General features: G+C 38.6%; 3 protein-coding genes across 3 annotated transcripts; all 3 read right to left on the reverse strand.

Annotated features, from left to right (window-relative positions):
* Nucleotides 1-1,138: 1,138 nt before the first annotated feature.
* On the reverse strand, nucleotides 1,139-4,830 carry cbln18 (cerebellin 18). Its single transcript, XM_044354607.1, has 7 exons — nucleotides 4,757-4,830; nucleotides 3,447-3,546; nucleotides 2,970-3,149; nucleotides 2,654-2,812; nucleotides 2,437-2,525; nucleotides 2,239-2,319; nucleotides 1,139-2,051 (listed from the first exon to the last, which is right to left on the reverse strand). Exons 2-7 carry the CDS (start codon nucleotides 3,544-3,546, stop codon nucleotides 1,923-1,925), a joined length of 738 nt encoding a protein of 245 aa, XP_044210542.1. The 5' UTR covers nucleotides 4,757-4,830; the 3' UTR covers nucleotides 1,139-1,922.
* A 4,424-nt stretch (nucleotides 4,831-9,254) lies between these two features.
* Nucleotides 9,255-10,434, reverse strand: LOC122984686. The gene is made up of 3 exons (XM_044355280.1): nucleotides 10,342-10,434; nucleotides 10,110-10,250; nucleotides 9,255-9,966 (listed from the first exon to the last, which is right to left on the reverse strand). Exons 1-3 carry the CDS (start codon nucleotides 10,397-10,399, stop codon nucleotides 9,533-9,535), a joined length of 633 nt encoding a protein of 210 aa, XP_044211215.1. The 5' UTR covers nucleotides 10,400-10,434; the 3' UTR covers nucleotides 9,255-9,532.
* Nucleotides 10,435-11,824: 1,390 nt separating this feature from the next.
* LOC122983483 lies at nucleotides 11,825-13,406 on the reverse strand. Its single transcript, XM_044353215.1, has 4 exons — nucleotides 13,400-13,406; nucleotides 12,981-13,076; nucleotides 12,753-12,893; nucleotides 11,825-12,630 (listed from the first exon to the last, which is right to left on the reverse strand). Exons 1-4 carry the CDS (start codon nucleotides 13,404-13,406, stop codon nucleotides 12,200-12,202), a joined length of 675 nt encoding a protein of 224 aa, XP_044209150.1. The 3' UTR covers nucleotides 11,825-12,199.
* Nucleotides 13,407-13,732: the final 326 nt, after the last annotated feature.

Here is a 13,732-nt window from a genome sequence, read left to right on the forward strand (position 1 = left end):
AGTCATTATATTTACTAGGTGCAGTTACTAAAATTACGTACTACAATTAAAAATGCTTTTTATGCTGCTTTATATGTCTACTCCACTAAATTTCAGATTGAAACATTGTAGTTTACATTCCACTTAAAATCCACAAAATGTATGAATGTTTTAAAAGTATCTCAGCCTTTTTGTTGGAATACCCACATAACCTGTCTGCCAAAAGATTCAGTTGTTTTAATGGGCAATGTGATGTATGAAGTTTTATATGACTCTGATAACATTATATTATTGATGTCATAGCATCTTTCTTGAGCCTTCTGATCCTCTGCTGACATCCAATGAGTCTGACCATTATCTCTCAGACTGTTGAAATTAGCATGGACAATTTAAAGGAGAAGTTTTTTTAGGAGCATGTGGACCCAAATGCAGAAGACAGCAGGCAGTAGACACTGAAGAATCAATATTTATTCTCTCAACTCAGGGACAGAACTCAGGAGTGCAGGCAAAGTGGAACTGAACTGAACAATACTGAACTGAAAACCGGGGCTTAAATATAAACTAAACTAACAAGTGGATGAGGTGCAGGTGGGACAGGAAAAGAGCTGAGTGGCTGGGGAAGACGCAGGGAGCAGGGCAGGCCTAACGAGATTAATGCAGGGCAGGTGTGGAGGGAAAAGCAGGCTGGGGACACAGGAGGAAAAACACAGGGCAAACAGAAAACCAAAAACACAATCTGCTTATATATCCAATAAGCCCATCTAAGTATATACATGAATAAACAAGTACAAATACACAAGTGCACTATAACCTGCAAACTCTTTACCATTTCATGATGATGCAGTTCTTCTAACATGGCACACAGAGGCTGTAAATGCAAATTAGTCAAATCTACAGCAACAAATGTTTAACAAACACCTGTCAGTCTCTGGATAAGAACATCTGCTAAATGCCCTGAATGTAAACACAGAGAACATGTAGAATGAACTGTCTGGTGTATAAATTGGTGCATCTTTGACATCTAACTGGGTGTGTCAAACTCCTCAGTCACATTTTACAACTAGTGTGAAAGCAAACTTCAGTTTCAACTTCAAGAGTCCAGTTCAACAAACAGGGAAAAAGTCAGACAGGGCATCTGGTGGACTGGTGGACAGACATAGAGCCAGATATTTGACATTTTGGGAAATACACTGCTGCCTCATAAAAGCTTCCTACTGGAATGTCTATGACGATGCCTAAACTTTTATGGTGTGTGTGTGTGTGTGTGCACGTGCATGCAGCATGTGTGTAAGCTGCTTCTACATCATGTGTTTATTCAACTTAAGGAATTTACTTCGGCTGTGGTTTATATTCATTTGCGATGAGCTTCCATGAAAGGCACTTGTTTACAGGGTTATACAATAAAGTCACGGACCAAATGCTAGCAGCAGAAGTGTTATGACCAATCGCTGTCATCCTGATTCATTTCAAAGCTTCTGACTACAACCTATTTCCATTCAAGGGCTGCGTGTGTGTGTGTGTAGCAAGTGAGATACAGCACATACAAAACTGACATGTCAAATAAACTTTTATTATTTCCAAATCAAAACCGTTTCACACTTTCTCTGTACACAGACAGCAGTCATTAAGTGTGGTAATGCATTCATAAGCGTGCCCATATATTTTCTAATGATGCAAATACTTCCAAACATGTGACTTTCTGTACTCATGCTATGCATAAATATGTTTGATCATAAATGCCTGCAAACTCAAGCATCTTGTTTGTCTCTACAGCAGGAGTTGTTACTATGGGGCGTGTCCCACAACACTTCTGGTGGGTCAAAATATGACAAAACACACTAGTGTGTCTTCATGGATCAGGAGTTTAGTTGAACGAGGATAAATAGATTCATTTAAGGTCCTGGAGTGAGAAATTTTAAGTAGCCCTGATGTCTAATGGTGTGTTACTCATCATTAGAGGGGTACATCATGTAACCACTAAAGACGTTGAACTCAAGATGTTTACAGAGCTTCCTGCCAGATATCAGCTCTGTGTAGACCTGATCGCCTCTCATCATCTCCAGCATCACAACCTGAGGACATACATATCATACAGAGTCATGTTTCACATAGTCATTATAAAATCATGCAAAGGGCATGGAATCTTTCTTCTATTTGCAATTTGATGTTATTGCAATCACTAGATTAGTTTCAAGCAACCAGTTGTGCAATCGTGTTACTTCACTCTTGTTAAACCTTCACTTTCCTCTTACTTCTTACCTGACTGGCACTGTCTTCACCGTCTTCTCGATTGTTCTCCCACACGCCGCTTATCGGCTTCCCGTTCTTTACCAGCTGGACCTACAGATACAACAAAACACAAAATAAAGACACAAAAGGCTCGATGTTGCTATGCAGGTAAATCAGTGAAATGTTTTGTGTAATCAGATATTTGTCTAATCTATCTGCTTTGTTTACTTTATGGTAGAGGCGCCCATTTGCTTCCACAGATGAGTAGGCTGTAAAGGAAAAGACATAAACTCCCGCACGAGTGGCAGTGAAGACACCTGCAAGAGTAGGTGGAGGGTTAGTGGAACTGCAGTGATGTATGGGAAAATAAACTAAAGAGACTAAATTTAAAATCTGTGTATATATGTGTGGTTGTGTGTGTTTATACTGTATGTGTGTTTCCTACCTAAGGAAGGGTTATAGACATATCCATCATTAAGAGAGACGATGGAGTAGGGGATTGGCACATTAGTATTGAAAGGACCGAAGCAATGTTCAGTAGATCCAGGAATTACGACGGCAATATTTGAGTCCATGGTGGCTTTGAAGGAAAACTTCATGCTAGCTGAGAGTAAGAGAGAGATTTTATTTTACAGCAAAGTTCAGTGTCCACAAAAGATCTATGAAACATCCATCTTGTGTGTGTGTTTCTGTCTGCAGTATGCAATGATTTACTGATATGTTGGCCTAAATCTCCTATCCATCAGTGTGAGCGTGTTTACCTGTGAGTGCCTGTACTTTGTCATTCAGTGTGCTGATATCATTCCACAAATATGTCATCCTGATAAAGGTGTCCTCCTCTATTTGGTACATCTCTGGGGCTGCACAGCAGCAGCCACGCTGGCGATTGAAAGTACAGTTGCAGTCCCACTTGTCACAGGTCAGAGTTTCCTTCAACTGGACTGCGTTGTGATGGAGGCAGGGCGAGAAAGAGAAGACGGGGGACAGAAGGTTATGTGAGTTCAACATGGAGGTCAGAGGTGTATAACTGTTTCAGTTTGAAGCAGGATGTTGCTGCAAATGAACATGCTTGCTCTGTTGACTTTATCTGAGTAAAGTTAAAAACACATATTTGGGTTAAAAAAAAAGCATTCACAAAAGTACTCAAAGCTGGATGACATGATCCATGATGTACTGTATAGTTTGTGTGGATGAGTACTAGATGAAAGGAATGAAATGTGGTAAATTGTGTTGCTTACGTGCAGCTTGTTTCAGCATTTCAGTGGTGCTGGACTGGGCCTCTACATGACCACAGCGACACAGCACCCCCAACAGGAACAAAAGAGGTAATACAACCATCTGAAAAAGTAGTTGTCAGTTATGGATTATTACGCATCAAGGCGGGGAAATGCTTGGTGCCCTGTCAAGGGGTAAATTATACGTAACATAATTACATTTTACTTGCAGTCAAAACATATAGTGTCATACAGTTTTGTAATTAAAGTCAGTAATGACACATCTTTGATATAGCTTTTTGTACAACTCAGAGTCACATTTAATAATAAAATTCTGTTAAAACATGGCGCACAGTTTATGAGCAATTTTTGAAGACGAGCTGCCTGTATTCTGATTCAGAATTAAATCTGTTTAAGCCCACATTAGCAATGTTTTGGATTTTTATATTGGCTCAAGTAGTTCTATGTAAGATGAAAAGTTGCTTGTAAAAAACCCAACTCAAAAAATCGATTCAGACTTTATCCACTTTTAGCCCATTGTTTTAGTTCTCAAATACATTGAATGGTTGAGCGTTACGGCTCTCAGTAACTAATACCACCTAATATGCAAATAACCGAAGGCAGCCATTTCCACCAAACAACACAGTTATCACGGATTTAGTGATCTGCAGGTCATATAACCCCTATGAAGAAATTCAAACAGATATTTGTCTGGTCCAAAACAGAGTTAAAGACGAGTGAGTATTGGCTTTGGGACATTTGTCAGAAGGAGGCCAGAAGCACAACTATATGGGATGCATATGGGTGTGAAAATAGGCAATTACTTCTAAAAGGTTAGCTTTAGCTAACTGTATTAGTTTCTGGAGGATTGGTTTTTGACTCTTTTATCTCCCTAGTGGTAATCAAAAATCACTTAATAAAGGTTTAAATCATTAGAAAAAAATTAAAATAACTTATGTAAAGGTACAAAATTCAAAAGTATATAATACATCTGATTTTGATATATGCACATGCTTAATCCATTAATTGTACAATGAGGCATATAATTTAAAAATGACCCATTACATTTCAACAACAGATGAGTTACGATCTCTGACAAATCAAACCTGCCCAACCTGATTTTGTGTCTGAAAATCACATCACTCATTATACCCAATAATCTGCAAAAATATCTGAGAGAGAAAAGACAAATCTGTATGATTTGTCACATTCTTTCTCACAGCAAGTGAATTGGTTGGTGGTTGAGACCCAGAGTGACTAATTTTGGATGATTTTTTTTCTTTGAAGATGTATAAGTTTTAAATGCCATTTAAGGATAGAAACATAAAACTTACTGTTTTTTGTTCCTCCCTCTTGTTGTTCTGAAAGTTTATGTCAAGTTCTTGTGAGTTTGTGAAACGGCGTCTTAGTCAATGCCCGCAAGAGTTTTAAGCAGGGGATGTTTTTGGCTTATTATTGATGCACTTCAGGTGATCCTCCCCTTGAGGAGGTGAGGGACAGAAGCTCCGCCTCCTCACATGTACACACACACACACACACACACACACACACACACACACACACAAAAACACACAAGTTTCACAGCCAAACACTCACACTCTAATTCCTTCCACAAACAGAGCCACGTTCGTCCCTGGTAATACAGTACAGTAGATGGTTTTCCTTTAGTGTGAAAGACCAAGAATTGGTGTCATTGCACCTTTTGGCCCCCTATTGTTTGGACCATAACATTATTAGGACAGCGGTGTCTGGTTCCCATCCTTCCAGAGCACATTGGCTGCTCAGTATGCTGATATGGATAACATTGTTGTTAGGTCCCCAAGGATATCATGGTCCACTGACAAGAAGACAAAAAGAAGCTGGTAGAAGCCAGTTCATCGATAAAGGCCTAGATCGGACAACAATATACAGCGTCACCTGGTTCTCATGCTGAGGTGGAAGTAGGAGAGAAGTGATACTGTGTGTTCCCATAATTACTTTCTCTTTGGATATTGTTGGAAACCCAGATGTATTGATTATTGTTTGTTGAGAGTTGAGATAGTTATTTGGCTGGAATAAATGAAATGATCTTGTTTTGTAGGGCAATATTTATTTCACAAGAAAATACAATCAGATTAACAGGAAGGCTATTTGTTGTCATTTTTCATCTTGGTTTTCATTCCAAGCAGTTCATGCAAAATGTGTCACACAGACAAACAAAGAAGTTATGAGCCACCTTAATCCTGATTAAGAGGTTTTAGGTGATGTTGGTTGTTCTAGGTTAATTTGGTGGCAGACAGCTGATGGTAAATTTCTGCAGAGGCTGTATATGTTCTCAAGACTATTGTATTTGGGAGCAGTTTTGTAATGGAGGTACTTTTTACTTTTACTCAATTAAACCTAATTAACTTAAAAGCCACAGCTGAGCACCCATTGAAAAATATAGAGACATTGATTGGAGGGGAAATGTCTCAACACTTTTTAAATGGAGTGGCACAAACAGTTAGTACAGACATTCATGGTGCCCAGAGGATGGATCCTAATGACTCAGCAGATGGAGTTTTGAACTGACGTTGAGACTTTTCATCCATGATAATATGGCTGAAAGTCATGGTGGCATCTTGAAAAAAAGAACCACACAAATACTTTCAAATGTAGAGATATTGTACAACAGAAAATCTCATCTATACCACTATAGGTTTGCTATACTGTAGATAAATAAATTTGAATTAATTTCAACATGAAACAGCCTTCTGACATAACTAATGTTATGCCATAAATAACTGCAGTTTTGGTTTTTTTCTTGTGTGTTTCTATCGCTCAAAGCAAAATAACAATCAGCCGTGTGCACAACAGCTCCTGCCGGCGTTCATCTCCACTGGTTGTTTGTAATCTTAAATTGCACAGTAATTTGTTACGGTCTCTGAGGTTCCTCTAGTCCTATTGGATAACAGGGTGTTTCCTGTGTTGACAGTTCCTTTTGAAATGGTCTTAGCTCCAGGGATAGTTCATTGTCTGCATTGTTTTGATAGCCACCTGCATGTATGGAGTCCCAAGTCAGCTGACCTGGTTCTTCACACATAGTCTTATCTGCTAGATGGAGGTCAGGGTGTTTCAGGTGTTTTATGTTTGCTTTGCACTTTATCAGTTCAAAACAGGCCAACTATATGAGTCACATAATAACTTGGGATAAAAGTGACGTGCACGGTGCCCTGACCTCAGATGTGATTTCAAACCAGAGCTTTGAGTTACTGTGTGATGGTGAAAATAATAGAGTGGTCATCTTTCTGAGATTGTTGGATATGGAGGTGAAAATGTGCCAGTTCATTTTCATGTGACGAGGCTAGTCAGCAGCATTGGCCATGTCTCGCTACTTACTTCCACATTGTTGGGAGTCCATGAGACCCCACTAGTATGCTGTAAAAATGATAACAATTGCAAAGTAAACCTTACTTAGTTTTTTTCTTCTTTATTTCAAACCTTATTTAAACTTGATAAATAGAAAAGTATCTTCCCTCTGCCACAAATTGGGCATACACATTTGAAACTACAGAAATTACCATAACACATTATTTTCCAAATAAGGAAATATTTCATGTTGTGTATATTATATGAACTATCCATAAAAACATACAGTATATACTCCTTGTGTTTGCCAAAAAGTCATTCACAGACAAAGCAATGTACAGTATATTCTACAGTGACATACTTGTCAGGATTAACTATCTGCTCTGCTCATAAAATTAGGAAATCATCATGAAGTATCACACTGATAAAACAATGTCAAGTATGTTTTTTCAGTTATTAAAGAGGCTGTCCGGGGCCAAATGATTTATTAGTGGGTCTTTCACTTCTTTAGAAGCTTAAAAGCTTTAACCTTTCTTACAGCAGACAATCTGACTTGTGATAGCGAGAAAAGAAAAGAATGACTATAATAACATTAATAATGGCTCTATTACAGGACAATATAATACAGCAATTAATAATGTTATTACTGCCACCTGCTTTTGACAAGTCAAAATATTTGAAATGTAAAAGATCTACTTTCACTCTACAGATTTCACCCTTTTTTGTATGGCTGTATTTTTCATTATCTTAAAATACATCTATAACTTTATTTAATTGGTCATTAAGGTGGCTATAATCAATATATTAACACAGGACTATTTCAGGGTGAACGGGTTCGATTTAAACCCACCTGACTCTGACACTTACAACATCTTTCGCTTATTGTTTTGGTTTATTTTGTTTTGGCCCTCTTATTGTTTTCAGCCTTTTTCAATGGAAAAGCTCCAAAACCTGACTGTACCAGCTGCCAAACAGCAGACAGACAAAGTCAGCGGCTAGCTCGTGAACATAACAGATTATTTAGCAGCTAAAGATACAGATATTTTCTCCTCAAGGGTTCATGACCAAAAACAGAGCTAAAAGGAGAGTAAATATTGAACTTATATCATGTGGCCAGAAACACAGAAACAACTCCAAAGGAATGCTAATGTTGCTCTGTGTCTGTTGGATATGTAAATAGTTTCCTAATTGTTAGCCATATCAACTTAAAAGGTGATGGTATGTTAATGTTCACAGTTTGCCCCAAAGTGGCTGAAAAATCAGTTTAATGCAGGTTTAATAAGTTCTTTAGCACAATGTGCACTTGTGTTCAGTGTAGGCTACACAGCCCAGGAGGTGTCAAGAGTAAATTAATGTAATTCTGCACACACAAATGTTATTTGTTTTATGTGCACAATATAATAATTCAGACTCCATAATTAATGGTACTGTAACAGTAGGAAGTCAGATAATGAGGAACAGTGTTAGGCTAGCACCTGCATGTGTGTGTGTTAGCTTTGACCATTTGCAATGTGTATTAAGATTGCGCTGTTTGCTTAATTAATTTATTTTTCATGCTATGAAAACAGTGTACTTATAAATACTGTATGGTGCAGGACAAAGTTGCATGAAATTGTAACAGACTAGTTGTTGATATCTGAGTCACTGCCCATTAAAATCTATGTACATGTCCCTATTAGTAATATGTTTCAGTGGCTAACAAACAGACAAGTTTTCACCTGACCTCTGCTGTGCTCTGCAAATATTGATTCCTTCTACACTGGGTTTGAAAGTATCTGTTAGTGTGCTGTGCTCAGCTGACATTAACCACTTTGTGAATGACTTTAATGTGAATGTGGATGTGTTTGTTCAACCTGTGATAGACGGGTGACCTGTCTAGCATGAGAAAGTGTTTTATTTTCAAATAAATTTCATATTTTTGAAAAACATCTTAAAATACTTTCCCTTAATGACTCTCACTTTATTGGTTATATTGACTGATGCACTAAATCAGTGCATCCAGTGTAATATGATGGTGTTATGATCTGATATCCATACTGGTACTATAATTATAAACAAATACTGTTGCTGAATTATTCAGTGAACACTGAACAAAACCTTTAAAAGTTAAAAAACAAAATCATACTGTTGTACACTATATGTCACTATAAATGACTTTTTAACTAAATGTTAACATATATATGTTACTGTATGTATCTTACTACAATCTATCCCACATGGCTAGTGATATGGCTTTCATTTTAATTTCCCTTCATGATGTCATATAAGGATATTTCATACACAGAGCAACCAAAATGGAAACTAAAGGGCTTAATTAAATTATGTGTGTATTATTAACTGAAATTCAAATTTCAAACCAAAACTAGGTCAGTTCCATCCAAATGTCAAAACAATACCAAAAATAGACACAAAAGTAGTATTTCAATACTTTACTTTTGTCAACAATTTCTTCAATGTAGACATCAAACATCTCAGTTGAAACAGAATCAACTATAAGGCCAACCACTTTGTTTAAATGGGTGTCCAGCATATTTCTCTCAAACTTTACATGACATCATTTCAGCTGTTACAGAAAGAAGATACTCATGCTTTGAGGTTCATAAGCTTTCAAATTGCAGGGGTTGAATCCAGATGTGATGGATTTAAACCTGGTTTCTCTCAAAAAGAGAGATGAGAGACTATAAGGCACAGATGCCACCACAGAAAGACTTCATCTAGCAGACTCTAACCTTGTTAGTAGGGAAAGACTTGGTACAAACAACAGTGCACTACACCTCGCTAACTTATTCAGTAGCATAAAGCAGAAAGGCACTGAAAGTGTTATAGTGGCTGTTGTCATCACAGAGGAAGCAGCCTTTGGGCAGGTTGACAGCCACCTGGTTCTCAGCCTTCAAGTGGAGGGCCACAACAATAGTGGCACTGTCCTCTTGGTCATATGTATTTACGTCTTTGGTTCCGACCACCACCTGGCCGTCAACCTGCAGACTGGTGCAGATGGCCAGTTTGGCACCAGGAGCTCCAGCATCACTGTAGATGGTGACGGCAAGGATGTACACACCAGAGCGTGGAACAGTGAAGATACCAGTCTCCACATTGTAGTTGCCACCCAGGTTAAGGAAGACCTGTTTGTAGATGATGAGGCTGTTGAAATCGTACGGACCATAGCACATAGCACGATCATCACTGTATAGACCAACAGAGAAGGCAGTGCGGCTGGCTGAAGATGTAGGGAGAAGACAGGTTAGGAGTGTAAAAAGTAGGTCAGTGTTGTCTTATTAACATTTGGAAGAGTCTAAAATGTGTGCTTTATACTTTAAGATGCTTTTATGATATTCAATCTTTGATGGATGTGTCACTCACTTTCAATAATGTGGAGACTTTGCTTTGCTTGTAAGTATTCCTTCTCCAAGGTATTCAGAGTCCCGTTTAAGTACATCTTCAGCCTGTGTATCTGTTGCTGCATCAGACAGCAGCCACAAGACCCCGGGTCTGTGTGACACGCTGAACACAAACGCACATAAATACATTTCGTTAAGGCTGTGCAGATAAGAATACATGCAAACACATTCATTATAAACCCACAATTCCTCACCATTGCCTGTGTTGGGGTCCGGTGCTATGCGGCCAGGTCCATCCCAGTGATAGATCATATCAGCAAATGCTGCTTCCAGCAGACACAGCAATACAATAGCTGAGAGGGGAAAAAAGCAAATGTAGCACTAAACCCAGGAAGAGTTTTGCATTAGATGCCTGTGACTGCACTGTTGCTTCTCTCAGGCAACTCATGAACCTTTGCTGCCTCTATAAATGTGTTCAGTCTCACCTCTCATGTTGAAATGACGACAGCTTCAGAAGGATGGAAGGTGTGATAAACTGATCAGGAGAGGAAGTGTCATGGATATATATTTTTCTCAGAGCCCCTCCCTCATTATCTTTATTCCTCCTCTTCTGATATCGCTCCTCCTTGTGTGTCTGTTTTTTTTATATTTATTGTCCGCCCTATTTGCCTTTATAATTTAATAACTGGGGATATTTTATCATCATCATCATCGTCGTCAGGTGTTCTCACTTCCTAAATTCACACACAAGCAGGCACACACCCTTCAGGGCTTAGTGGATCAGCACCAGGTATCATCTATCGTCTGGAAATAGAATAGTGTCATCGGCAGACAGGCATACATTTTGAAGAGCTGCACGATAGTTTAAATGATTGTTATATTCTGTGCTGATAATTTTATTCTTAAGATGAAGAAAGTCACAAATTAGCTTCACAGTTTCAGACAGCTGCTCTGTCATTCATTATAGATGTACTATTGTATCTAATTAGATACAATGGCTGAGTGCACTGATCTGCTCATGATTATCTTGCTGTGTCAAATTATGAAGAGAGAATATTCAATATGGCTCTACAAAAGGTGGAAATCCATTGATATGTTACAGGCCACATCTCATTTAGGATCTGTTTCATCATGTAGACACCGTATTCTTCACGGCTTTCATTACAGATATGATGTGTGTCCAGAATTATGTGCTGAATGAGAGACTGTAAAAAGCCTACAATTCACAGTATTGGAGTTATTGTTATTATTACACTGTGCTTATTCACTTTTGTAGTCTTTAAAAACATTTCAACTATATGTATCATACTGTAGTCACACTTAATTCACTATGGACTCTATTTCATCTGTCTGCTGACATGGCATCTGATTTTATTTACCATTTACCTTTCAAAGAAGGTAATGACACATGGTCATCAAAACTGTAACCAAACCTGCGGAACTGATAAAAAATGTTTTATAATGTGGTTGTGAAAGACTTGCAAAAACATCCAAAAATCTTACAGTTTTATTAACTGCAGATTAATTATTAATCCAACTTCAAAAACAACATCTTTAATGCAGACATCACTTTTGTATGTTTCATTTCTTTCACAGAGATTTAAACAAAATAACTTGCAAAGTCAACTAGTTTATTTAAAGTCTGGTTTATTTTGTTGGTAAGTTTCAGGTACACAGATTTGTCACCATATTTCTATCACAATTTACATCACATAATTTCTGTAGTTAAAGATCAACAGCCGTTACAATCAAGGTATTTAAACAGTGTGACATCAATCAGGTGTGAGGAAAAAAATGCTTTTAGTGTTTACAAGCGTACTCAAAGCATGAGTTTAATCAGATGAGATCAAAAAACCTGGCTTCCCTCAGTAGTTTATATTAATAATTGAGAGGATCTGATCTTAGAGAGCATAATGAGCCATGATGGAATAAAACAAACAAAACAAGGATGAGAGTGTTGTGTTGGGATTGATGAGAGTACAGAAGAGCAGATAGAGATCAGGGGCTACAAGTCATGAGTCTCAACACAGAAAGAGTTCATCTAGCAGACTCAAACCTGTTAGTATGAGGTGAGAGTTGCCACAAAACCCAGAGCAGCTACACTTTGCTAACTTAGTCAGTAGAATACAGCAGGAAGCCAGTGAAAGTGTTATAGTGGTTGTTGTCACCACAAATGAAACATCCTTTGAGTAGGTTGACAGCAACCTGGTCCCCGGCCTTCAGTTTCACAGCCACAAAAACAGTGGCACTGTCTTCAAGGTCCAAACTGTTTTGTTCGAGGAGTGTAGCCACCACCTGCGTGTTCACCTGCAGATTCGCACAGGTGGACAATCTGCCACCAAGGAAAACAGCGTTACCGTGGAGGGTGACAGCAAGGCCGTAGACACCAGAGCGAGGAACAGTGAAGATACCAGTCTGCACATCATAGCCGCCTCCCAGGTTGAGGAAGACGTGTTTGTAGACGATGTTCTTGTTAGTGAAGGGGACATCGCACTTCATAGTACTGTCACTGTTGAGAGCGACGGAGAAGGCGCTGCGGCTGGCTGGAAATGCAGAGAGAATCATGTTAGATGTGTAAGAAGTGGATCAATTTTGTTCTTTAGGATACTCTGATGATAATCTGCACTGTGCCCTTGTTTGTGTGACTCATGGATGTGTCTCTCACCTCTCATATTGTTGAGGGCCATTTTTGCTTTCATCAGCTCCTTGTTCATATCTTCGTGGGTTATATTAAAGAACCACTCCATCGTCTGCATGTGTTCCTGCATCAGACAGCAGCCACATGACGTCTGGTCTGTAAGACCCGCTGCACACACACAGTCACACACATTAAAATACTAAGTTGCAGTTGAATATGTATTGACAGATCTATTTCCTTAACAATCTCTATTACCTTCATTGGGCTTTGGAGTTTCTTGGACAGGTCCGTTCCAGGAATAACGTTTATACTCACCAAAAGCTGCATGCAGCAATAACAGCAGCACAATAGCTGGGAAAAAGAAAAAAGACATGTACCACTGCATTTGAAAATGCACATGCATTAGTCACAGTTTTTTTCTTTTCTTGTTGTTTAATTTGTATTTATTTTAAATCTTAACATACAAGCTTGAACCATTTAATCTTACAACATTACAAATTTTAACATTAATAAGCCACCTTCCGTCAGGATATTTCAATCCTCAACTACTTCTATTATGTTTGACCAATCTGTTGAAAAGTCATTCTGGTTCAGGTTGTTTGTGAAGCTCCAACCATCTCCCTCTTACATATTATACCCCTGTAGCTGCAACATGTAAACGCACCCAGTCTCACCTCTCATGTTGATGCTGGTGAATGATGATGGCTTCATAAGGATGGAAGGTGTGCAGACTGATCAAGAAACAAGATTCATGGATATATATTTTTCTCAGAGCCCCTCCCTCGTTACCTCTCAGTTTTATTCCTCCTCTTCTAAAATCACTCCTCCTTGTTTTGTTTTTTATCGCCCGCCCTGTTCGCCTGTATAACTTTATAACTGGAGATGTATTTCTTCATCACTAGGGGCTCTCATTTTCCAAAATTCACACACAAGCAGGCACACACCCTGCAAGGCTTTGTTGTTGATGCCACCCAGGTATCATCTATCATCTGAGATGAGGTGTATTG

This window comes from Thunnus albacares, chromosome 6 (assembly GCF_914725855.1).
Source record: "Thunnus albacares chromosome 6, fThuAlb1.1, whole genome shotgun sequence".
In the NCBI taxonomy this organism is placed as follows: Eukaryota; Metazoa; Chordata; class Actinopteri; order Scombriformes; family Scombridae; genus Thunnus; species Thunnus albacares.

Bases quoted from the DNA above. Each gene is read 5' to 3' on its own strand.
- LOC122983483 (XM_044353215.1), bottom strand. The intron at 12,894-12,980 runs GTAATAGAGATT...GTGTGTGTGCAG, and splicing joins AACTCCAAAGCCCAATGAAG to CGGGTCTTACAGACCAGACG. The intron at 12,631-12,752 runs GTGAGAGACACA...CTGCATTTCCAG, and splicing joins GGCCCTCAACAATATGAGAG to CCAGCCGCAGCGCCTTCTCC.
- LOC122984686 (XM_044355280.1), bottom strand. From the start codon at position 10,399: ATGATCTATCACTGGGATGGACCTGGCCGCATAGCACCGGACCCCAAC. The intron at 10,251-10,341 runs GTGAGGAATTGT...GTTTGTGTTCAG, and splicing joins GGACCCCAACACAGGCAATG to CGTGTCACACAGACCCGGGG. The intron at 9,967-10,109 runs GTGAGTGACACA...CTACATCTTCAG, and splicing joins AAGTCTCCACATTATTGAAA to CCAGCCGCACTGCCTTCTCT.
- cbln18 (XM_044354607.1), bottom strand. From the start codon at position 3,546: ATGGTTGTATTACCTCTTTTGTTCCTGTTGGGGGTGCTGTGTCGCTGT. The intron at 2,813-2,969 runs GTAAACACGCTC...TCTTACTCTCAG, and splicing joins CAAAGTACAGGCACTCACAG to CTAGCATGAAGTTTTCCTTC. The intron at 2,526-2,653 runs GTAGGAAACACA...CTACTCTTGCAG, and splicing joins TGTCTATAACCCTTCCTTAG to GTGTCTTCACTGCCACTCGT.